The 24756-nt window shown below is 51.7% G+C and overlaps 1 protein-coding gene across 1 annotated transcript in view; it reads right to left on the minus strand.

The window, feature by feature from the left end:
* Ldb3 (LIM domain binding 3) overlaps window positions 1-24756 on the minus strand; it is a 61587-nt gene that overhangs the window by 28125 nt on the left and 8706 nt on the right. The window contains 8 exon segments of the mRNA XM_051141993.1: window positions 10697-10733; window positions 11216-11385; window positions 13746-13760; window positions 15396-15520; window positions 15522-15600; window positions 16673-16695; window positions 22305-22380; window positions 22905-23056. Of these exon segments, the coding sequence (XP_050997950.1) occupies window positions 10697-10733; window positions 11216-11385; window positions 13746-13760; window positions 15396-15520; window positions 15522-15600; window positions 16673-16695; window positions 22305-22380; window positions 22905-23056 (677 nt within the window).

The following is a 24756-nucleotide window of genomic DNA, read 5'->3' on the forward strand; positions in this document are numbered from 1 at the left end:
CACAGCAGCCTGTAGTTGTTTTCGCACTGGGAATAAAAAGGCAAGACACTCTCTGGGGTTTGCTAGTCAGCCAGTCCTCAGGATCAGTGGGACACTCTGTCTCAAAAAGCAAAGTAGAGAGCAATGGAGAAGGCATCTGACATTGAACTATGACTTCCAGATAGATGCACAGAAATGCACATGGGCACCCCTTTCCCAACAAGCACTCACCATGCCCCCACTCTCTCACATAAACCATGAGAAAGCAGAGAAATACACACCCATCCCTTTCCTTTCTTTTCCTTTTCCTTTCCTTTCCTTCCCTCCTCTTCCCTTCCTGTTCCCCTTCCTTCCTTCCTTCCTTCCTTCCTTCCTTCCTTCCTTCCTTCCATCCATCCTTCTCTAAAAGTGTTGGCCTGTAACACCAGTCGTTATCATGCTTCGGCCTCCCTGTTAATTGGGTCCACAGGAAGGTACCACCATACCCAAATTATCCCTACATCTTTGACTGGCATTTATATTTGTGACAATAATGACAGAACAAATGAAACTCCTACATGTTGTCATAGCTCCCCCAGCACCATGTCATTTATTTACTGACTTCACACCGTGTTTCCACCACTGTGCCTTTAATGTCGCGTGACAGCCCTCTGGTGGGGCATAATAAACCCTGTTTAATACGTGAGGGAATGGAAACTAAATTCATCTACTCAAGGGTCTGGAAGTTACCCATCAGGACAAAATGACTGAGGGCCATTCTCATTTGAAGCCCTAATCAGTAACTCACAGAGGAAGAAAGAAATCTCTTCTTGTGGTCAGGCAAGTAGAATCTTTCTTTGGTCAAAGGCAGATTCTTGCTGGACATAAGGCACATCTCAGCATTTCCCTCTTCCAAGTGTTCCACAGTGCTGGTGGTAGCCCATATTTTCCTTTTATCCTTTCAACCTCCCAGGATGACTAGTCTTACAGTTCTCATCTGGAGACCAGGAACTTGAGATTGGGAGACTTTGCCTCTCTGGTGAAGCATCACATAGCTAGGTATACTGGTGGTACACACCAATAATCTCAGCATTTGGGAGGCTTTGTGAGTTTGAGGCTAATCTGGGTTATATATATACAGCGAGTTCCAGGACAATCTGGGCTATGCCACTACACCCCGTCTCAAAACAAACCAAACAGAAATGATCACAAGCACATTCTAGTTAAGTTTAAAGTGAGACTGAGTCTAATTTCTAGCAAATTCCTGGTAATGCTGACGCTGCTGGTCTGTGGACCACACATGGAGTAGCAAGTTTTAGATACCTCTGCCTGCCCCAGATAGGAATGCAAGGAAGCCACAAACTGCTTACCAAAGCATCTCCTGATCTATCTGCATCCAGTAAGAATGGAAAGGGGTAACAAAGCTAGAAGAAAGGACGAGGGAGAAGTAGCAGAGTCCTGTGTTGGCTATCCCATAAGGAAGAGCACATTCAGATGGGCAAGGGAGTTAGCCACACCCCGTCCCAGGCCTTTCGTGGCTTAGTTGTCAGAGATAAGGCATTGGACAGCCTAGCTTGCAGGTCTACAGCAGTGCTATCCTTGACACATCTATGAAGCCACTAGCCCATCCAGGAAACACCTTACTTTCTGAAAGCCGTGCTGATTATGCGGCTACCCCCAAAGAACCTGCAGACCTTGAGCCCTGCTAAGCTGGCTGTTAAGAAGCCTCCTCATGGGGAGGCCAAGTATGGGAAGGCTCAGGATGATGGAACCTGGTGCCCCTCCCTCTGGTACCATCCCACGTTTCCAGTGGACCATTAGAAACTGAAGACCCTGAAAAGGGTAAGAGTGACGGGAATGTCCAAGCAAAGATGACGTTGGCTTTGTCTGTCCCCTTTGTTCTAGTGTGCTACCAGACCAGTCTACTGCAGCTTTCCCTAGTGATAGCTCCAAATGAACCCTGGATTTCAGGCAATGAATTTGGAGCTGGATGTAGGTCCCTGAAAAGTACACAGTTGACCACAGGGCTGGGACAAGTGTCACTATCAGGGACGCCTGGGCACACACATGTGCCTGCTCCTCTGAGTTCTTCCTGAGTGCAGCATATCTAGGACCACTCCCTGAAGGCAACAGGCAGCCACCAGGGGCTAGAAAACAAAGAGACACCAAAGTATGTCCTGAAGGATCTTGGGTTCTTGTTCCGGGTCAGTTTCTGCATGAAGGTCCACAGGTCTCCAGAAACTCCAAAAAGCAGGCACCAGTAAGAAAGCATTGCAGAGAACTTACACAGCCATGGCCCTAGTCCTAGAGAGAGTGCTGTGAGATCACCTGAGCCTGGCCTACAATTTCACAGCTGCATCCTGCCTTTGTCATAGATTCAGATTCCTTTTTACATTTTTTCTTCATTAAAAAAAAATTTTTTTTTTTGGTGTTGGGGATAGAATCCAGGGCCTTACATACATGCTAAGCACACACTTATGTTCAAACCCATAGTTCAGTTTAAGCACCCTAGTTAAAAATAAAACTCAAGCAAACCAGACTCAGATGCTCGTGGCTGCCTAAGGGAGACTGTGGCCAGATAGCAACACCTAGCTGTAGCCTCTCTTACGGCTCACGTTTTCCTTTCTCTGGGAGGTATCAAGGTGGACCTCTGCCCTCACTCTGTATGGAGTTTTGTGGGTGTGGTGGTTGATGACTGAGATATGTCTGGAACAAAGGAGTTTGATATCAGTGGAGGTGTCAAGTCTTGGGATTTGTGGTAACTGGACTCAGGCTATCACTGTAGCACTGTGACTGGTCCTGATGCTGTGAGAGAGGACTTGCCGTGACTGAGATGTCAGTGCTGCTTGTGTTACCTAAGAGAGGGAAGTGCAACACTTTCTGCTGATGGGCTGATGTCATGTTGGTCATGACATTGTTTATGCTGCCATCCACTTGGTTGATGTTCTACCTTTCCTCCTGGTGACTATGGCTCGGGGAGCTCAGCTCCATCACTTTGTTACAAGGCCAGGGACCCCATAACACTCTGGTCTTTGTGTCACCTGTCAGTTGCAGTGGGAAAAAAATACCCAGCAACCTGTGCCCATTCCTCTTTGCCCTTAAAAAATATTTTTAAATCCCATAGCTTGGAACTCTCTATCCGGGTCACTGCTCTTTGTGACCTCCTCTGTGCTCCATTCATCAGGGCCAGAGTGGTCATACTGGCCTCTGAGATACCTTTCTTCTTCTCAGCATCTCTGTGCCCTCAGATTAGACAGCCTGCCCAGCCTCCCCTCTCCATACACACCCCCACCCTTCAAGATCAAGAACACTAACCTCTACTTCCAGGAAGCCTTATCTCATCCTCCAATTAGAGGGACTCCTGCCTTTGGAGTCTACAATACCAACCTTGCATTGCGGTTACAGTCACATTGTCCCTTTTCGAGTCTAATGTTAGCCTTCGCCGTAGACAGGAGCCTCGCTCACAGACATAGGATGCTAAGTGAGGTGAACTCTCCTATTTACTCTGAAGGCTTTATGTGGGGTCTTGGCCTGGAGCCATACAAGGTGCTGCTCACAGTGGCCTGAAGGAGCTGAGGGGCACCAGGATGCTAGAAAGCAGGTAAGAACATCTTAGCGCTGTAGCCAGTGGGCTCCAAGGGAGCACTAACAGGTTTGGAACTGGTGGCCAGAGGCTAAGAGTCCATCAACTTGGATTGAGCACCTCAGGTCCTTTCTCACTCATAGGACAGACACTCCTGCCTAGGACCATTACTACCTCTCTGTGTCTGGCCACCTCCTACCCTACACCCTACCCTTGGGCCTTGCAAGTCATCAGTCCAAATATGGATGAGTTCCAGTTTGCCTAGATGAAGGTAGACAGCTCTTTACCCTCCCCAGGTATATCCCCCAGCCAGGATGATGGCGGTTTGGACCTGCCCTATCCCTGGCATAAGGCTGTTGTTAGAAGAAGAAAGAGGTAGGAGGTGAAGGAGGAACAGGCTGCAGAGAGCATCTCCAGGGTGGGTAGAAGTGAGCAGCTTCCCTGGCTGGCCATTCCAGGTGAGCTCGCCAGAGAGAAGGAGTGTTTTCAGATAGCAGGAGTGGGACCAGGGTTGCAGCCATCCAGCCTCAGAGGAGGCAGGGTGTCCTGAGGGTTGGTCCTCTGGACCTCCTTCATTTCCCAAATGCCATTGTTCTTAGGTTTCTAGCCTGTGTGGTTCCATGCAGCGAGGGACCAGGCTGCTTGCTGGGCAGGTGGCTGGAGGGCTGGCTTTGAAACCGCAAGCCTGCTGGTGGAGGATAGAGCTTTTCAGCCAAGGTTGCTCTGAATGGCTTGGCTAAATGCTCCGGAATAGCACAAGGCCACAGGTGGGGCCAAGAGCAAAACCCAGCTGGAAACCTTTCCCTACACTCCTGTCACCAAGACTCTGCTAGGTCTGCCTTCCATCTCCCTTTCAAGAGCCCCCACCTCCGTCTCCTGGCTTCCCTGTAAACTGTCCCATTGTCTACGTGTGCCCATTGAACTACCTCTCAGACCACCTGGACAATGCTGAACAGGAACAAGGGTGACCTGGGTGAAAGGCTTTCTAAGTATTTCCTGAGGCTGAGAGAGGATGGCACCACCTGTCAAATCATAACTGAGTGTGGAAGGAGAAGCCACAGAACTGAGGTAGCCCCTGTTCGCATTGCCCTGTGAGAGGTGAAGACTGCCCATAGAACCCCTAGTGTGGATCCCTCACCCTAGGACCCTTAGCTTGCAGCGTGGAGAGCAGCAGTGAGCAGATGTACACTGGGGCCCACATGCTGGGCACTCTCCTGGCCTCTCTGTCCTAGACACTGTCCCTGAAGGCCCTCCCAAGGTGGGGTGCAGGGCATGTATACAGGCACAGCATGACTGGGGCTTAGTTTGTTCATTTCAAATCCTCTTTATTTCAAAACAAGCATGCTTATATGTACATGAGAAGAAACTATGAAGCCAGCACACAGCTACAGAGAAGAGGGTGCCCACCCAGGACCCTGATCTATGGGCGATGTGTTCCAGGTGAGTATAAATCCAGATGCTGAGGTGGGAGAGGTGGGCAAATGATCAGTGGCCACTACATTTTCATTGTCTGGGAGTGTTAGGCCAGCAAACCCTGTCACGTCCTCTCTGGACTACAGCTAAGGGTTTGCACAAAAGGCTCTGCCTGGGGGGGGGGGGCGGTTGGAAGCTCACACTGGGTTAGGGGTTGGAGAGGTAGGAGGTACTGAGTGCATGGTCCTGGGCCCCAGCTGTCAGCTCTGGGGAGGGCAGAGAGCATAAGTGCTACAGTCGCTACCAGAGGTGCCCCCAGCACAGCTGTTGGTTACCAAGCATCCCCATGGGGCTCACATGCCAGATCTGTGTGGGACAGGGGCAGGGGGAGGGGTTGTCCAGCCTGCCAGGGGTCAGGGGGATCCAAGCAGCCTTTTAGCTTTTAACATTAAGGATTTGGGCTGAAAGGCCATGGTGCCAGTTGCGCAATTTGGCAAAACGTGGGCTGTTACGTTCCGTTTCAAACCTTTCCCTGTGGCACAGAGACAGAGACAGAGAGACAGGAACAGAGACAGAGAGACAGAAGGGGGGGGGGAGAAAGAGAGGGGTTAGGGAACATGTCCACTATTTCCCTGCCTGAAGCTAGGACAGAGGGACTGGTGGGGAGCTGTTTTGAAGAAGCGTTGCCATCCTTGGGATACTTACTCTCTAGAGGGCAGGCTTGGGTCAGATGGGGCAAGAGTTAGTTCTGGGACAAAGCAGAGGGTCTGAAGTCCCTGCCCTACTATGGGGAGATGTCCAGAGTAGGGGCCTAGTTAGATGGCCAATGAGCAGAGTGGGCAAAGGGAGGCAGGCTCCCTGGCCTGTGGGGCTGGGGCTGGGCAGAGCTGCTTTGGCTATGGGCTCTTAGAACTGAACCAAACAGTCAGCAGGCCCAGAATAGTCTCTGTCCTCTAGCTGGGCACTAAGAAAGAAGGACCACTTAACCTCTATGATGAGAGACGCTGGGCAGACCTGTCACCTCCCTGTCCTACCTGGCCCTTCCTCACCTTCAGCATTTCCAGAGAGAAACCTTCACATGCTACCCAGGGCTCCTGCAGGCCCAGGCCTACCCCAGTTCTCACGCGCACACACACACACACACACACACACACACACACACACACACACACTGCCACAGAAACCAAGGGGCAGGACTTGCTACTCCCTGCCAGTGGAGCCTCCGGGAGGCTCAACCCACAGTTGCCCAGGTGAGGACATACTGCAGGCACCTGGTAGCCAGAATATAGAAAGGGAAGAGAACAGGAGCAGAGTAAGGCCAGCCAATGATGCTGGGATCCTCACGCTCCTGGCACAGGGGCCTCTAACTCCTTCATGGCAGAGAGACAAACTGGTGTCAGAGACCACACATAACCACAAACACAGTGCGCTCAACCTGAACAGAGACACAGTTAAAAACCAGTAGTGCTGGCGCTGTTTTCCAGAGGTATCCCTGTGACTAATTAACTAAATCAAAACAAAAAAACAAAATCTAGTTTCTATATCCTTGTCATGGGATACAACTCAAATGAACTACGGGCTGAGTAACCTCGACCCAAAATTCACAGGCTAGAACTATTTTGGATTTCAGAAGGTGTATTTGGTGTATTTCAGAAGGAATATTTGTGCATATATCATGAAATGTCTTAGGGGGCCCAGTATAGATTTCATTTATGATCACATGTACACTTTATACACAGAACTCAAAGGTAATTTGTTGTTGTTGTTGGTGGTGGTGGTGGTGGTTTTTTGTTTTGTTTTTCAAGACAGGGTTTCTCTGTGTAGTCTTAGCTGTCCTGGACTCACTTTGTAGACCAGGCTGGCCTCGAACTCACAGCGATCCACCTGCCTCTGCCTCCCTGAGTGCTGGGATTACAGGCATGCACCACCACACCCGGCCAAAGGTAATTTTTTTTTTTTTATGGGACCTATGTTTTGTTCTCATCATTACTGCAGCCCTGGTGACTGAACCCAGTGCCTCATGCGTGTAGGCGAGCCCTCTACCACTGCTACATCCAGCCTCGCATCTGTTGTCTTGTGTTCCTGTTTTTCTTTGGAGAGGTCTCACTACGAAGCTGTCCTGGAATTCACTCTGTAGACCAGGCTGGCCTTGAACTCACAGAGATTTGCCTGCCTCTGCCTCCCGAGGGGTAGGATAAAAATCACTACCGCACCTGAGCCAGTATTTGTGTTTTGACATGAGGTGGAAGGTGAAACTTTCTGCCTTTGGTGTTATTGTGGTGCTCAGAAACATTTTGGGTTGAGGATTTTGAAGTCAGGGTGTATATGTGTGAATTTGGACCGGGTCACTCAACAACTTGGCTAAAGTCCAAAGGGATTTGGCTAATGGAAAAAGCCAACCCTAAAATGGTCACATACTATATGATTCCATTGCTGGTAAACAGAAAGGGGTGTGTGTGTGTGTGTGTGTGTGTGTGTGTGTGTGTGTGTGTGTGTAGCCATCTGAAATAGTTGTAGGTGTGAAACAGTGTGTGTTTGGATTGAAACGATGTCATCATTATCAGTGTGACATTGTGCTATGATGTCGTAAGACTTTGCCCCTGGAAATGGAACACACAGAGTCACTCTGTCATTTCTTTGTTTTGTTTTGTTTTGTTTTCCAGACCCGGTTTCTCTGTGTAGCCCTGGCTGGCCTGGAACTCTGGCTGGCCTGGAACTCACAGAGATTCACATGCCTCTGTCTCCTGAATACTGGGATTAGAGATGTGTGCCACCACCGTCCAGCATCTGTCTGTCATTTCTTACAACCTCAAGCAAACTGGCAATTACTTCAAAGTGAAAAGTCCAATTTAAAGCTGAGTTGCCAGCATGCCCTAACCAGGAAGACTGATTTTAGGCAAGGCTGGGCTTACAGTTAGGCATGTCATAGCCCCCAGATCCTGGTCCCTGCATCCCCACATCCCCATGGTCACAGAGGTCCACTTTCCCATCTGTGTGCCCTGGCATGCCCTTAACTCTGCTCCTTGAGTTCAGCACTTTGGAACACTATAAGATCGTCGCACAAAAGTGGGGGGTTGCTAATTGCTAAAACAGTTGTAAAACACTGATCTGATCCAACCTTTTCATTAAACCAAGAGGCCCAGAGATGTCCACGTGAGCAGTCCAAAATCACACAGAAATTCAGCAGTGAATCCATCATTTGCCACACCCCTGCCTCTCTGAGGTCACGATGAGGGGGTGAAACCAGTACATGCATGGGCCCTGTGGCAAGGCCCACACAGCCCTGCACACACTCACAGCCTTCTCCTAGAGACAGCAGTAGTGCAAAATGAGACATGGCCAGTTGCTAGCGAATTTCCGGTTCTAGCAAAGCCCACCAAGGCTCAGCGATATTTTGCCATCGGTGCTCAGTGACAAAGTGAAGGACAATTCTAGAACTTCTGTGACTCTTGCGAGCCTCCTCTGTTTGGCACAGTTGGGAAAGTCCTGGCTAGCCGAAGAAAAGGATCCAGATGAGGAGTGCACAGGGGATGAGAAAGAGGAGAGACCAAAAAAGAGGAAGGGGGCTGTTGGGGCTGCCTAGCCCGGCGTGCTTGGACGGCCCGGTGTCTCCAGCTGTAGCTCTAAGACTTGCCAGGGTGCCAAAATAGCAGGGGACAATGTGGGAGGAAGGACAAGCAGGGTGGTAGCTGTCATCAGCCCATAGGATGGATCAACAGGCCCTGGCCTTTAGCTTCCAACTCTGGAGTCAGGGTGTGGCTCTGACCACTGAGGGGCAAGTCCCCTGAGTAGTTGGAAGGCAGCACATGAGAGACAGGCATGCTTTCTTCTGCTCACATGGCCGCTTGAGTGAGCGAGCCTGGGGACCGAGTGGCTGCAGACTTATATTGACAATTTACTTCCAACCATAACGGGGGCATGGGCATGTACAGCCTCTGCCCTGGGGCCCCGCCTGGGCTACTGGGACTTGGGGACATGGAAAACAATCCTCAAATTAAAGTCAGGGAAAGAGACCGAATCAGGAGGCTTGCACCCTTTGGTCCTGGGGAAGAAGTCTGTTGGATAAGGTCTCCCCTTGAAGGACCTGAAATCCTGGGAGGGCTGGCCTGGGACTAAGGGAGGAAAAGGGCTGAAGTCTCTCTTTGGGACCTCTTGCCAGATTGTCTTCTGAGGAAACTCTATGGCAGTGCTTGCTAGTATTTCGGGGGGGGGGGGGACAGGGAGCAGATTAGCTCTCCTACTGGGACCCCTTTTCTTCTAAGCTAAACAGCTGACAATGCTGAGACATAAGCCGAGCATGATTGGTGTGGGTATTGGACAGAAGAAAAGAACAAAGTGACCAGAAGAGGTGGCAGAGGCCATGAAAGAAGGATGGCGTGTCTTGCAGAGGGGAGAAAAATACCTCCAGTTAATTTCCCGATGGGATGAACTTGGGATGTAAGCTGTTTACTTTATTGGGGAGGCAACATAAGAACCCTGGTATTGAGTCTTTAGGAACGTCTGCATTGCCTCCTGGGGCATCTCTGCGGGTGGCTTCAATGAAGGGGGTGGGGAGAAGCACAGACATAGCATGTAAGGACGGCAGAGCTCAGGAGGACTAGAGAGCTGAGCGCTCAGCCTCACGTAGAACAGCTGGCCCTCCACATCTGCTCCAAACACAGCAGCAGCAGCACGGTATTTGGTAGTCTGTTTCAGATGCACTCCAGGAGCTCAGAGGTTAAGCACACTTCCGGGACTACATGCCACCCTTAGTAGGCCTGGGAGGAGCACACTCCCAGCCAGAAAGTAGGAGCAGCTGGGATTGGCCAAAATGCAAGGTCAACAATCGAATGCACACGGAGACCCAGCTGGCCCGGGAACCTTACTCTCCTGAGCTCTGCGGCCACGGTGTGTGGTTAGCAAGTACAGAAAGCTTGGCTCATGGGAGAACATGCCTTTGAGTCCCAGACCCTCCCAGAGAGGCCACCACACGACTCACTGGCCCCAGACAGACTGTCCAAGAAGAACATGCAGATGACATACTCACTACCAGAAGTAGACAGATAGTCACACAGGCCCCATGCCTCACCATGGAAGGCCCTCACAGGTTCCCATGGGTTTCAACACAGCCATGCCCCACTCATGCCCAGAGCTACCAGCTCCTAAGAGGGCACAGGTAGTAGGCACGTGGTGGTGCCCCAGACTTGCCACTGACTAGGAGATTATGCCCTGAGATGCCTAGGCCCATACAAGCCCCTCCTTGTTCCAAGGGTTCATACATTCTTGAAGCCGCGGTTATACTTTGAGCCATTTATAGAACTGGTGCCTCGATGGATGTATAGGCAAAAAGTCTAAAGGTCAAGGTAGCCATGCCTAGCGTGGCCCTCTGTGTGCCTGCTCACAGTGCCAAGCCTCCAGACTCACAAGGGGACAAGCCCTAAGATGAGTGTGCAGGTGAGGCATCGGCCCACTGCCCTCACAGGGAGAGATGCCCTCATTCTCCAAAGCCCAGCGAAGGCCAAAGCAGCCCTGCCCCTGCCCAGTAAGGGAGCCAGAGGGGCCCAGATTCCTCACTCCTGTTCCTACCTACCTCACTGACCTGGAAAGCCACTCAAGCCGGCATCTGCGGGAGCCCTTTAAGGGCTGAGCTTCTCAAATACATGAACATGAAAGGTTCTTTCCATGAGTCATGTGGCTTGGGAGCTAGCCGGGGAGGGATAGGGTTAGAAGGCAAGGCTGTGGAACCCAAGTCTAGGCACCTACCTTGACCTTCGCAGAGCTTCTTCATCAGGGTCTTGCACTGTGAGAGGAAAAAAAAAGTTGGTCAGGAGGACCATAAGAAGAAACATAAGAAGGAAAGCCATTAGAGCATTGTGGACAGGAAGTCCCTAAGGGATCAGCCAGGCCCTGCGCTCTTCCTGTGCCATCTTGACAGTAGTGGTGATGAGAGGCCTCCGCCAGGGGGCGCTGAGAGGACACAATGCAGTTGGGAGAGAGTGGTCAGAGCCGGCTTGCAGGTCCACCTCTCCCAGTCCTGAGTCACCACCTCACTGGAAGCTGTATGACAAGACTTCTCTTCTTGTTTGGGGTTTGGGGTTGTAACGCAAGACCCACCTAGGGACCCGGAGACTCTCTACCAGCTGCCAACTCTCTCAACGTTAATCTTCAAGAACAGGTGGCTTGACTCCTTAGCTTCTACAGGCCCTAAGTATGCAGGAGCCAGGACCTCTCTGCGTCTCTCCCCCATACCCCACCCAGCCACATCCCCACACTTTCACTTACTGAATTCTGTCCCAGTCATCTGGGCCAGGATGCGGAAGGAACGAGACTGCAGGTTGGAGGACCGGCGGGCCCACTCATCAGCCTCCTCCTCGGGCTTGGTTTGGTTTTTGATCACAGCCTGGTACACGGGAGAGGCGCTGTCCACGGCCAAGTCTTTCACAGGGAGGCTCCTGTAGGAAGGGAAAGGGTGTGAGCAGAGGCCAGGCTGGAACTCAGACCCCACCTCCTTCGCAACCTGCCCCCCCCTTTGTCCTCCCACTGTGCTCTTCCTCTACAGTACCCACTGTTTTTACCCATTACTGTCAGAAGAACCTGGGGGTTCGGTGCTCACAGGTCAGGGAAGGCCCAGTGGGACAGTGGCTGTTTTGCCTGTTGGCCCCACTCCACTGCTAGTCCTCGATCTGAACTAGTTCCCACGCCACAGGCTAAAGTCCAGTCAGGGAAGCAACAGGTAAGTCTTCTTGAAGTGATTTTGGGCTTTCCCTGAGCCAGCTCTGCGTGGGGCAGGGTGAGAACAGCCTGCCTGAGGGACCTGGAGGCTTTCTCGGGACCCAACTAATGACCTTCTCACACCCACAGATCCAGACAGGGAACTGCCACTGCCTTGCTGCTGGAAGACACCCTGGGTTTCTGGCTCAGCTGCAGGAAACAGCCTCGCTCGGAAGTGTTATGAGAAACAAACCGGGAAATGTGTGCTTGGCCTTGGCATTATCTGTAGGGACAGTGCAGGTTACAGCTGGAGATGGAGGAGGGGCCTTGGGAGTGAAGCTGCAGGCATGGTCTCTGCCCCAAAGCAGCATAGTCTTTTGAGGGGAACCTGGTGATACTCCCTTAAGCTTCCCAGGTATGATACAAAGTAGGTGCTCAAAATTCTTAGCTGAATGATTCTCCCCCCACCCCAACTCCAGATCAAAGCCAGCAGGGATCCCAGAGCGTCTTGGATGCTGGAATTTCTACCAAGCTCGAGTTTTATAGGTCTAACTGTGGATCTATGTTGCCCAGAAAGCCCTCTCAGATGTCAGGGGGGCGCTCAGGCCAGGCCTATGGCAGTAACAACCTGCTAGCTAGTCCTTTCCTCTTACAGATGTTGAAACTGAGGTCCAGAGAGGTCAACCGATAAGGCCCAAGCTACTGTAGACAAGAACACCATTGACCGATAACTTAGTGGCCCAGCTCCCAGCCCAGTGTCCTTTATTTCTCCTTTTGTTATTAACAAGTTTACTTTACCATGTATACTATTATTATTGCTTGTACTATTATTATTTGAAGCAGAATCTTGCTATGTAGCCATCCTTGTTCCTGAATACTGAGATTATGTACCTCCATACCTGGTTTGCACAGTGTCCCTTCTGCCAGGTGTTTTTTTCTTGTTGTTTGTTTGTTTGTTTGTTTTTGTTTTGTTTTGTTTTCCCCCCAAGACAGAGTCTCTCTGTGTTAGCCTTGGCTGTCCTGGACTCGCTTTGTAGACCAGGCTGGTCTCGAACTCACAGGGATCCGCCTGCCTCTGCCTCCCGAGTGCCGGGATTAAAGGCGTGCGCCACCACGCCCGGCTCTGTCAGGTGTTTTATAGTTAGGAAACTCAAAGGGCATGTCTGCCTCCCAGGGCCCACACAGCTCAGATGTTCTCACCACACGGAGATACAGCCTAGCTGAGGCATGCCCCATCTTGCACCCTCCTGCCTGGCTCCGTCTGTCCTGGGAGGGACTGGCTAGCCAGCACAGGATCCCCTTGGCGATCTAGTCTTTGAGCATTCTCTGAACGGAACTGAATAGAATTGGTCTAGCTTCCCGGGCCTGGTTCCTTAGGCTCGGCTTGGAGTGAGCTATAAGAGCAGAGATAGAAAAGGGATGGAGGGTGGGTGGCCCTGCCCCCACTTCCCTGAAGGCTTTACTCTATCTGACCTAGAGAGTTAGGTATTGTAAGATTGTGACTGAGTTAGGTAATGGGGCCTATAGATTCTTCTGGGGGGTCCATCCCGGGAGAAGCTCACAGCTGCTTGAGAAGTAAAGGAAAACCTGGGTTCTGTTCTTCCTGCACAAAGCTGTTTGCTGTATAGAAAGGATTCTAAGGATTCCTAAGTCTTTGGGGGCACAACCAGATCTCCTTGGTTGTTGAGGGTTCTGGGGACTGGCTTCCTAGAGTTTACTTTGTTAGCTTCTAGCACTGAATGAATAATAATGCAGTGTGCACTGTGACCCCCGAGTTTGTCATGTACCAGTGAAACTAGGAAAGCTGGGAAAACCTCACCCAAGCACGGCAAGGAAAAGGCAGGAACGAAGCCTCAGGCTGGGGTGGGCACACCGTGAGTGCGGTGACTAGATTTCTGTAGCCACACTGACATAGGTGGACTCCATCTGTCTGTCTAGGGCTGCAGAGGATGCCGTGTGGCCGGGGGGGGGGGGGGCAGTGTGAGGAAAAAGGTGGACAGAGCACACGGACTGACCACTTGTCCTCAGACACATCCCGCCAAACCCACACACCATCCTGCAAACAGACAGATGACGGGACAGACGCTGCAGGTCTACTTACGCCAGCGGAGATGCCCTGCCAAGCAGAAGAAAACCCAGCCGTGAGTGCGCATCCGTCATGGGATAGCAGAGGGGCAGCGCACACAAGAGAGCCGGGGGGTTAGGACCAGAAATGAGTTAGGTGGGGTGGGGTGGGTGAAGGAGGAAGAGAGAGAGAGAGAAAGAAAACTGTCAGTGAGGGAAGAACCGTGGAACTTAACAGCAGAAATGGAACACATATGGCCAGGAGGGTTCCTCACTGAGCCACAGCAGCATCAGCTCAGCGCGCTTGCTCAAGTTAAAAGGAAGGGGAAAGGTTGATCCTTTCCAGGCACGCTAGCGATAAGAGGCAGAGGAGGGAAGGGGACATATAGGAGACAGCTAGACTAATCAACACAGCACCGTAGTCTCCAAATCACAGGGGCTGTGACAATAGAATCAAATAATGGAAGTTTTCCCAGTGTACAGAAAATACAGAGTGCTGAGCAGTTCGCTCAGTTTCATTTGATATCCCTTTGGTGACTACTACTACTTTTAGGGGGGGCCCATATCAAAGACCACGTGACAAACAAATGTAAACAGGAAATCTCTGTTGGCTTTTGGGCTTAGTCAGGCCAACTTGTTTTTCTGAGTATACATGAGTTAATAGTTGTTTTTCGTTTTGTTTTGTTTTGTTTTTTAATTGCATGGGTTTTGTTTGTTTGTTTGTTTTTGTTTTGCTTTGTATTTTGGCTTTGAATAAGCAATTTAAGTAAGTCAACACAGCTCAGATGTCTCCAAAGGGCTGAAGTCACGAACTCAGCAGGTTTCAGACTAGTACCGGCAAAATGGATAACTGCTGCCCCCTGGTGGTTGGTAGAAAATAGTGCCTCTTCAAACTGGGGTCAGACTCTTCCAGAAATGGAGCTCTGGACAAGCAGGACAGGTACGGTGCCCTATCCTATGGCCTCTGCATGTACACCGTGGCCACAAGTCCTTGTTGTTGTCATGTAGGAACTGTCTGGGACCTCTCTGTGTCCCTTTTACAATATCTGCTTTTATAGTTTTAGAAAAAAGTTTGATGTCTCCTTAGTCTTTTTCTCCATGGTTGCTGGGACTCCGAGGGATAATATGTTGCCTAGAGAGGTAAACTCCACACTGTGACATTCCCAAGCAGAAAAAAGTAATGACCCCTCACCACCACCTCTGCTCTCTGTGTGCATGCTTAAGTAAGAAAACAGGTGTGTGTGTGTGTGTGTGTGTGTGAGAGAGAGAGAGAGAGAGAAAGAGAGAGAGAGAAAGAGAGAGACAGACAGACAGACAGACAAGACAGACAGACAGACAGACAGACAGAGACAGAGACAGAGACAGAGACAAAAAACAATGATAGAGAGGAAGACCGAGAAAGAGACGGAGATATAGAGAGGAGGTGAGAGACACACACAGAGAGAAAGAAAGCGACAAAGACAAAGACAGAGATGGGGGGTGAAGAGAAGATAGGAGAAGAGAGAATGTTCCTGTTAGTGTTTGAATAGTACCAGTTCCATCTGAGTCTCTACCACTCAAGTCCCTGGTGAAGGCTGGACCACCCCTTCCAGCAGCTTGAACCTGGAAGGCTCAAGGCGAAAGAAGAAAGCTGGTCCTGTGAGATTGTGGTAGCCTCCGTAGGTATGTGGAGTTGGCAGGCGCTTACCCACTGAAGTCACTGCCCTGGGCCTGGGCCTGCCCAGCGATGGCATCCATGATGGCATCCTGAGAGTACATGCTGATTGGGGTGTTGTACTGAGCGTGGATGATGGTAGCCTTGCCTCCCAAGCCCCTTCACCTCAATGGGCTTGTGGGTGGACAGGGCTGAGTCCTTCAGGACGCTGGGGTTGAAGCGTTCCTGGTAGTCGGCGCTGAGGAGGGTGGGCAGGAAAAGTCAGGGTAGGGGTGGAGGAGGGAAGGAGAGGAGAGAGGGCAACAGGTGACAGTTACACGCGAAGTCAAGACCAGGGTGCTGGTGGCAGTGTGGAGAGGGATCTCCCGAAGCTGAGGTCTTGGCCCAAATAGATTACCCCTTCCACCCCCCCACCTCCACTGTGGGCTGCCTGGGCTGTGGCCAGGAAAATTCTTGGCACCTCTCAAGACCCTGTGCGGAAGATCTTTCATGTCCACCTGAATCATCTCGTCCAACTCCCCTTTCAGGCTCCACTTCAGCCCCAACTCCCTTCAAGAGTCAGCAGGGGCACCGCTCTCATCACACACAACACGTTGGAGAAGCAGACACAGGAGGGTTTAGGGGAGTGGGATTTGGGAAGCTGGGCCATGTGATGGAAGAGGCGGCAGCAGCACAAGCAGAGTCCAGAACATTCCAAAGGCGAAAAGCGGTCACACTGGGCACGCTCGAAGACTCTGAGCAAAGTCCCTTCGTGGAGGGCCTTATCCTGCCAGTCACTCCTCTGTGGCCTGGGATGATGTTCTTCCAGATCCTTCTCTGCATATGCTTCTTCCTTGGAGGATGGCTCAGGTTGCCCAGGCCCCTCCAGTCCAGCATGCTGTAGCCTGCTAGCCTCTACTTATCCGGGGGGGGGCTCTTCCCTTCAACAGATACATGCCCAAGCAGAGATCAATTCAAGTGCAATCCTCAGGCGTCCCACTGGGACAGAGAGGTCTTCAGGCCCACACAGGCCAGTGACAGGGCAGCACCCCATACCCCTGAATTAACCTGCAAGCCTTAAGCTGCTGGAGCAGGAAATTGGAAGCTAAGCTGAGAGCTTCATTCACATAGATACCCACCCCTTGCAATAGCTTCCCTCCACACTCCAGCAAACGCCCGTGCAGGCTCATCCGGGGGCCACAATGCACTCTGACTCACACATGCGCATATGTACACATGCCTGCAGGCACACACCATCCACACCCAACAGATGGCAGGTGCATGCTGGAACGGCACACAGGGACACACGCATGCTGTCCTGGGATACTAACTTGGCAGGAGAATTGGCTACCACCTGGAAGGAGAGAGAGGCAAAGAAGATAGAGCAGTCAGGGGGAGGCTTCTACTGGAGAAGCTCCCGGGTGAGGCCATCTTCAGACTGGTTGTGGAGGGGGCAGGACTGGCCAGGCAGTCTGCAAGGAGTAAGAGGTGAGGAAGAAGAGCGAGCACAGAACCAGACATCAGGGTCTCCAGAAAACATCGGTTCAGGTGGGAGGTGCCAGGACTCTCTCTGTGGTAAGCCCCAGCACTCTCAGCTTTGCCAGGGTGGGGGGAACAGACTTCTAGCTCAAGAGCTCTTGTATAGGGACCATGAATCACATATGTCTAACCTGGTTTAGACCCTGGAGAGAAAGCTGGGACAGAGAAATGACTGCTGTGGATGCTTCACGAAGGGCTGAGGCCGCAGGTTCCTAATGGCTAGATGTCCCAAAGGTAAAAAGCCGCAGTTTAGCCCTGTTCATGGGGTGGGGAAGAGGGGAAGGGGCCACAGTTTATGAGCTCATGCCCTGAGGAGACAATCCAGTGCTGTTGTGTGTGCAGCAGGGTTACCCATAGCCCCTGGGCTCTATTCTTTCTCCCAAAGGACAGGCAGACAGCTCTGGTCACTCCTCCTGGAGCAGGGAATAGTGGGTCGGTGCAATCCCTAGTGACTGCTCCAATCCTTTCTGAGCCAGCAATGAGGCTGGAGGAGTCCCAGGGGGGTGTGCACATCCCAGGCTATCACAGGAAAGCCCCCAGCAGGAGCCACCTGGCATGGGCAGTATAGAGGGACACTGCCCTCACTCTGATAGGACAGTGAGCCTCTTGAAATATGAATTTCTTTGGGGGAAGCACTGTCTGTATGCTGCTTTCTTTACCTGCAGGTCGCCTGTGGTGGCAGACTCTGCGGTGGCAGACCCCGCGGGTGGCAGGCCCTGTGGCCCTGTCTGACACGCAAGACAAGAGAGTGTGCCGGGAAGTGGACTTTGTCTCCATGTACTTCTGCTTTCCTAGGTTTGTCCACTGTGAACTCTGGAAAGGGAGAACCCTAGCCCACAACTGGCATCCTGGGAAGCCAAACACTTCCCACCCCAGAGGGCCGGTGGTTGTATCTGCTCAGGCCCAGGTCCCCTACTGTCTCAGAGCTGATAAAATTCCTTCTGTCCCTCTTGTGCTCAAAATAGCCCCAAGTGGGTCTATATTAGGAAAAGGCCATGTTGGTCTTGCCATTTCTTCTCCATGTTTGGCTAGTGCCGACAGCTGCAGGGTCAGCCTTTGCTCTCACCAGCCCCGTGTCCCCTGCAGAGGGTAGTGTTGGCCTGATTGGGTGGGGGTTGCCCCTGCCCTAAGCAGCAGCCAGCTCCTTCCTTGGCACAAATCGCCCCCTGCTAGGTTCTTGCTCCACCCCAAGGCTTGGATGCCTGCAGCACACACTGTTCAGAGCTACCTCAGAGCGAGTACTCAGATCTCAGGAGGAGGCACTAGGGAGGCGGTGCCTACCAGGGCCCCTTGCTCTGTAGCGCCCCCCCCCCAACCAAGGCTGCCTTTCAGGAGACGGGTGAAGCCTTGCAGCTTGCTCAGGGCTTGCTCCTCCCTTCCACTTCTTCCCCCCAGAGATCCAATTGCTAAGAGCCACACTGCGAGCTTCTCAGAGGACAGTAAGGAAGGGGCTTCCTTTTGAAGCGTGACAGGACAGAGGGCAACTCCTAATCATGCCTCTTCTTAATGCTGTGACTCTGGGCAAATCCTCCATCTCAACGTTACTCGTAAGAAGGAAATGGGGGCAACTGGAGAAGCCGGCTCTGTGGTTAAGAGCACTGGCTGCTCTTCCAGAGGACCTAAGTTTGATTCCCACCACCCACGTGGCAGCTCACAACCATTTATAATTCCATTTCTAGGGGATCTGATGCCCAGACAAAATACCTAGGCACAAATAAATAAAAGAAAATTTAAAAAAGAGAAGGAAAGTGAGGGTGTCCACCATTTGGACAGGTTATGCCTTCGGCACAGGATGAGCGCAATAGTTGGACATGGAAAATTGCTGTCTCTGTTGCTTTCAAGCAATTAAACACTTAGCGAAGCGGGAGACCTCCGCCCAGCAGAGGTCCCGGATCTCTCTGCCTACACCATCAACACTGACAAGATCAGCTCTTTCTTTGGTTGACGCCCCAGCCTTGCTTCCTTCTCCAGCCCACCTTCCCACTGAGAACACTGTAGGATCTGCTTCTCTGGTTATTGAGTGATAATTTCAACAGTTGCCAGGCACTGGATAGCATCTACCCCAAAGGACTGGCACCTGGGAGTCCAGGGAGGACCGGATAGGGCTACTGACCTTCTGGCTTTCCCATTCCATCTTAAATCAAGATAGGATCAGACAGATCAGGGTGCCAGCTCTGTCTACCTCTTACTAGCTATGTGGTAGATGAGAGGTGCTAAGATGAAGGATATGCCCACCTCTGAAGTTACTGACAAAGCCGGTTCCTATGGGGCTAGCTCAGTGCTGACTGCTCTTCCAGAGGAGCAGGGTTGATTCCCAGCACCCACATGGCAGCTCACTCCTGTCTGTAAGTCCAGTTCTTGACCATCAGATGGTCTCTTTGATAGGCACACAGGCAAAGCACCCAAGCACGGAAAGTAAATTCATTAATAATTTAAAAAATGAGCCAGTTTCTAACTCAGAGTCAGATCACTGCAGGTAGATACTGCCATCACTGCAGGTGTGCTTTTCCAGGGGTCCCAGTCACCAGGAGGCAACTTTCCTGACCAGGGTGTATCCAGAAGGGACACAGGAGACCTACCCATCAGAGGAAGGAAAAGGGGGCCATCTTTATTTTTACTATTCCTAGAATGCTCTGCCTCCTTGCTGGGAAAATCTTGGCTTGGGGAGACCATGTTGTGCCAGAGGCTAGCTTCGCTCAGATTCCAGAAGGATCTGGGGAAGTTGAGAAAGCAGAGAGCTCTGGTCTAGTGGACACAGCTGGGGCCAAGTTGATGGGGCTTCCTAAGTGGACTCTTGGATGTCATCTGGGAGACCCTAGGCAACGAGTACACATAGCGAGCGTGTGACAAGTGCTGCTGTTCTCAGGAACCATGTGATTCCTCTCTCTGAGACACTAGGCTACATTGCCTCAACTCAGCCTGCTGCTCCCTTGGCACCTAGAGATAGTCCACCCATTACATGGGGAAGTAGTCAGGTTACTGTGAGACAAGAGGGTGAGAGGCCTGGCAGCTGATACATGCTCATATGGGAAGCCCCTTCCTTCTACGCTCCCACACTGACCTGGCTCCATGTTTTTTTCAACTCTACTAATTACACTATGAGGACCAGAGATGGGTTGTTGTTTTCCACAACCCCTTTCTCCTCAGAGTTCTGCTTCCTTACAGTCCACCCTAGCCCAGCTCAGTCTTGCACATTTCATCCTTACATTCCATTGTCCAGCCTCTTCATGGCTACTTCTGGCACTGTCTCCTCCAGGTAGTCTCCCTAGACAACTCTCATCCTTAGAGAATTTGCTTTCTTGTTTCTAAGTCTGCCCTGTTCTTGTCTTAGGGATCCCAGGGACGTAGGGACCAGTCTGTCTCTTAGTACCTTAGTTTCCCAAGGCTGCGGGCAGTGTCATCTTTGGGACAGGGAGTTGCCTGGGGTAAAAATTTGGGAAGTCTGAGTCTCCCGCATTCAGGCTTAGCTCAGCCACTTAGTAGCTTGGATGTCTGGACCTCAGCTGACCCTTTTCTGAGCCTCAGTTTCTATTTCTGCAAAGAGCTGACACATCTCTCCAGAGTGGTTGTACAAGGCAGTGAGTGATATGCCTGGCTGATGGCAAACGTCAATAGGATCCCTGCGGGTGTTGCTCTCAGCTCGTACTGCCTCGTGGGTGCAGGGCTGGCTGTGTTGAGGCCTGTTCCTCCCCCTGACCACCTGACCAGGCTGTTGTGGTGAGCACCGAAGACCCAGGTAGCTCCATACTGGACAGCAGGATGCCCTCTACATACCCTCCTAGGAGTCCAGCACCTGCCGCCTTCCCTCGGAGGCTCATCTGATACATCTGAGCCATTTCCCTCAGGGTCTCTGCTGAGTACAGGCCAATGGGATTGTTATATTGCCTCAGTTGGCTGGGGCCTGGCAGAACTTTGGGGCTGACTGAGACCTGTGCACCCTCTGTGCTGGCCTTGGCCATCGGGCTGCCCTGAGGAAGGACAGGCTCCGAGGCCTCCATGTGTAGGGCGCAGACAGAGGTCTGGGAGAAAGAAGAGCTAAAGGTGTCCCCGAACTCCAGGGTGCCTGGGCTGGCCCTCGCCTCAGGGCTGGGGCTGGGAGTCGCCAGGCTGCCGTTCGTGTCCAGAGCAGGGTCCTGGCATAGGGCAGCACCATGCAGGGGAGAGAGAAGACAGTGGTTAGAGGCCACACGTGGCTGTGCTTTTGTGTGGACTTGAAACAGACATGTTAGTGTGAGCACCTGTAGCCCACCACCCACAGCCTGCAGCCTGCTGGATGAAGTACCTCAATGGGAAAGGAAGGCTGTTTTTTGGAGTACAGTGGAGGAGGGAGGCCTGTGGCTCCTTGTCTAGAGTCTGGCATCCATTTAAACAGAATACAAAGCCCCTCACAGAAAGCCAAGCCTGCCCCTGAGGGCCAAAAAAGAGGATGCGGGCTCAGGAGATGGTAAGGGTACCACTATCCTGTCCATCCACTTTCCTTCTTCCCTTTGAATGGATACCCTATGAGTGCAGACAAACCTCCTGATTTACTGATCCCCCACCTGGAGAAGACCCTTCATAGCCAGGGATGACTGACATGTGGGACAGAGGTACCAAGGGGAACCTAAGGAAGCAACTGGGCTATTTGGCCATCTTTGTCTACCTTTGAAATTTCTCCCAGAAGCCCTCTGTCCAGTTCCCTAATCTATGATCCATGTGAGCCTCTTCTTCCTGTCTCTCCTGCTGTCTAGTCTCCCCACTGGATAGACCAGAGTCAGTCTACAGTTGTAGTAAGGGGGTGAGTAGGAGCTATGGGTAAGGCTGCCCAAGTTTAGGCTAGGCCCTTGGGCCCACAGGGCTCAGCTGCTTAGAGTGTTTGGGAAGGGACTCTGGACCTAGTGGTGAGATCTGGGGTCAGGGTTTCTCTTCCCTGCCACTCCTGTGTCAGCCTTCAAGACTGTAACTAGTCCTTGGACATAGTGGGCCTGTCGCTGGAAGGGACGGGTAGACACTTAGAAACTAGAAGAGTCTGTGTGGGGAAAAAAATCTCTGAAGACCAGTAAGGTCCCGTCACACCTAGTAGTGCCTCCTGGGATGGCTGACTCAAGCTGGGGCCTCTTACAGCAATTCTAGTCTCAGTGTCCCCAGAAAACGAGGGTCAGAGTCCTCTAGAGAGATAACTGTTTCCTGCGTGGCTAGCATGTCGGCCTTCCTCTCAGCACATATTTTTTTTTTTCTTCCAAGTTGTTTCTTCTCAGACCAGCTGCTGGACCAGGGATGGTATCTAGGGCTAGGTAGGCATCCCCACAAGTCGATGTGTCATAGGTAGGGAAGGCTCAAACTCTTTTCATGAGGACCAGCAGTGGTAAGGGGAGGCAGGCAGGCAAGGTTACACCCCAGGACCCATGGCTGAGTGGACCCCCACTACCAGTGGCCGGCACCTACCTTCTGGTGGGGGATCACTGGCAGTGGCGACTGGATATGGGGCGCTGTCGTGGAGATGGCAATAGGACGCTTGGACCTAGATAAACCAGAAACAAGACCCAGTGAGGACATCTGCGCCTGGCCAAAAGTTCCTGGGGGAGATCAGGGCAGTGAAGTCACAGGGCCAATGTGTACCATCCATCCCCCCACCCCCACCCCCATGCACTTGGTCTCCTGAGGGAAGCCCTGGGCTGGACTGGGATAAGGAGTCATCATAACCCTAGAGGGTTTTCCCCGTCTACTCCCCACCCCCTGCCCCATCAGCATTCATGGGCTTCTTCTGCGTGGGGGTGAAGATAGGGCTGCCGAAGGAAAGAGAAAGCGGGCCTTCCAGGTCCAGGTCTCCGTATACCAGTGGCACTGTGGTCATGCTTTCTGCCTAAGCCACTTCTGTAAAGCAAGGCAATGGTAGCCCTGAGGGTGACCTCAGCCCATCCTTCCTGTATAGTCCTGTAGAACAAGGGCTAGGCCCACACGAATGCTGAGGACAGTCTCATTCGTTTCCCCATCCCATGACTGCGCCAAACCTGCATCCCCCTTCTTTGGAGGGCTTCCACCTACTTCTGCAGAGTGAGGCTCAGGTTGTAGCTGGCAGACTTGATCTTATTCTGGGCCTCCAGGTGGGTCATGGTATCCGTGTTGACGCCATCAATGGCCACCACCAGGTCTCCTTGGCTGAGCTGGGACTGGGCTGCCTTGCTGCCTGGAGTGATCTGGTTAAATAAGCAGAAGAGAGGGTGCATAGGAGCATCTGGTAGGCACCCCAGCATGCCTTTTCTTCGTGAGGGCCAGCACTGGCTGCTCACCAAGCCTGTTTCCTCTTCCTCACACGGCTCCCCACTCCCTGGGACTTTTTGACAGCAGCCAAAGGACCAGCTTTGGCCAGTGGGATGCTGGTGGAAATAATACACACCATTGCCAGGTCTTTCCCCGGCAACCATCATTAGAATCCTGCACGTCTCTTGTTGACTGACTGAATGCTGGGGTTCAAGAGAAGGACAGCCAAGTTGCTAACTGGAAGAGCCCTGGATCTCAGAGTCACTACCTGCAGAGATGGTGACGCAGGCTTCCTGAGTGAGGAATAAATTCCCACTGTGCTAGGCCATTGGTGTTTGGGGGTTGCACATTGCCAGTTAGCCCCTGTGCCCTGCAAACCCACAGAGAACTTACCAGTCCCATAAATCAGGGCAAGACTCAGTACCCACTCCTTCCCCCTGTCTGCCCCAAGTCACTGCCAGGCCAAAGGGTGGGGAAAATGTACCCCCCCGACACACATACACAAAAGCATCCAAGCACAAGGTGATCCATGCTATCAGGGTAGGAACAAAACAAAACAAAAACAAAAAACAAAACCCTAAAGGAGCCATCAGTCCTGCTTGGGTGAGAACAAGGCAGGCTGTGACGTGAGGCAGGCTTAGGGCTCTCAGGCTGCCTGCATACCTCTGGAAGGGAACATATAATTATAAAGTGAATTCCTAATTCCTGTACCTTAATGGCACCCAAAACTATTTGTCTGGAGGCTCCATCTTTGGCTGCACAGAATGCCATTGAGAGTCCACCATGAAAACACTCCACGGGATGTTGGGAAAGCGACACCCACTATTACTTCGGAAGCCATGGCTCACACTGAACATTCGATGACATCGTATACAATATCAAATTGTGTGTGGCTGCCCTCTTATAACAGTGCTTTGAGTGCTCATGTGACCCTACCCACAGTGATAGTATGTAAACTTCCATAAAGCTAGTGACATAATTTAGAGCGGTTCAGTGGGCTGGCCATAGTGGCATTAGCAGTCCTACTCAGAAAGATAGTTCATGGCCTGTTACTAGAGGAGACTGGCTTTAACATCTATGACTTCCAAAGGAACATCTCAGTCCCTGATAAATGTCACACAGAAAGGTTCCTTAGGTTTTTTTTTCCAGTGTAAATGTTGATTGATGGAAGAGACAAGCAAGGTGGGACAACCTCTTGGTGTGTGGTACTTATACATAAAAGTATTCTAGAAGCTAGCCCTATGACATCGTGTTGGAAGTCCCTCTGTGATGGAATGTCACAAAGGCCTTGTCACCAGTGACATTACAGGAAAGAGGAGGCTATGAGCCCTGCCCCCTATATTGCCCATATGGTTTGAAGGTATCCCTAATCTTTGCCTGTTTATGTGCCTACCAACTGGTTCTCTTGACATCTCTGGCCACATCCTATCCACGTTTCTGGCTATGACACAGGGATAAGACTAGCTATTAATGCTGGCAGGAACCAGATTTTTGGCTAAGGTCTAGGGACTATCCTAGAAGGAGACCTGTGTCGAGCCTGTGTAGGCCTCTGGTCAAGTTCTGGGCTTGTAGAACATGGCTTCCTGTCAGGTTCCTTAAAGGGAACTATACACAAAGGTGCTGCTTGGCAGTCGAG

The sequence above is a fragment of the Acomys russatus genome, chromosome 3 (genome assembly GCF_903995435.1).
Source record: "Acomys russatus chromosome 3, mAcoRus1.1, whole genome shotgun sequence".
Lineage (NCBI taxonomy): Eukaryota > Metazoa > Chordata > Mammalia > Rodentia > Muridae > Acomys > Acomys russatus.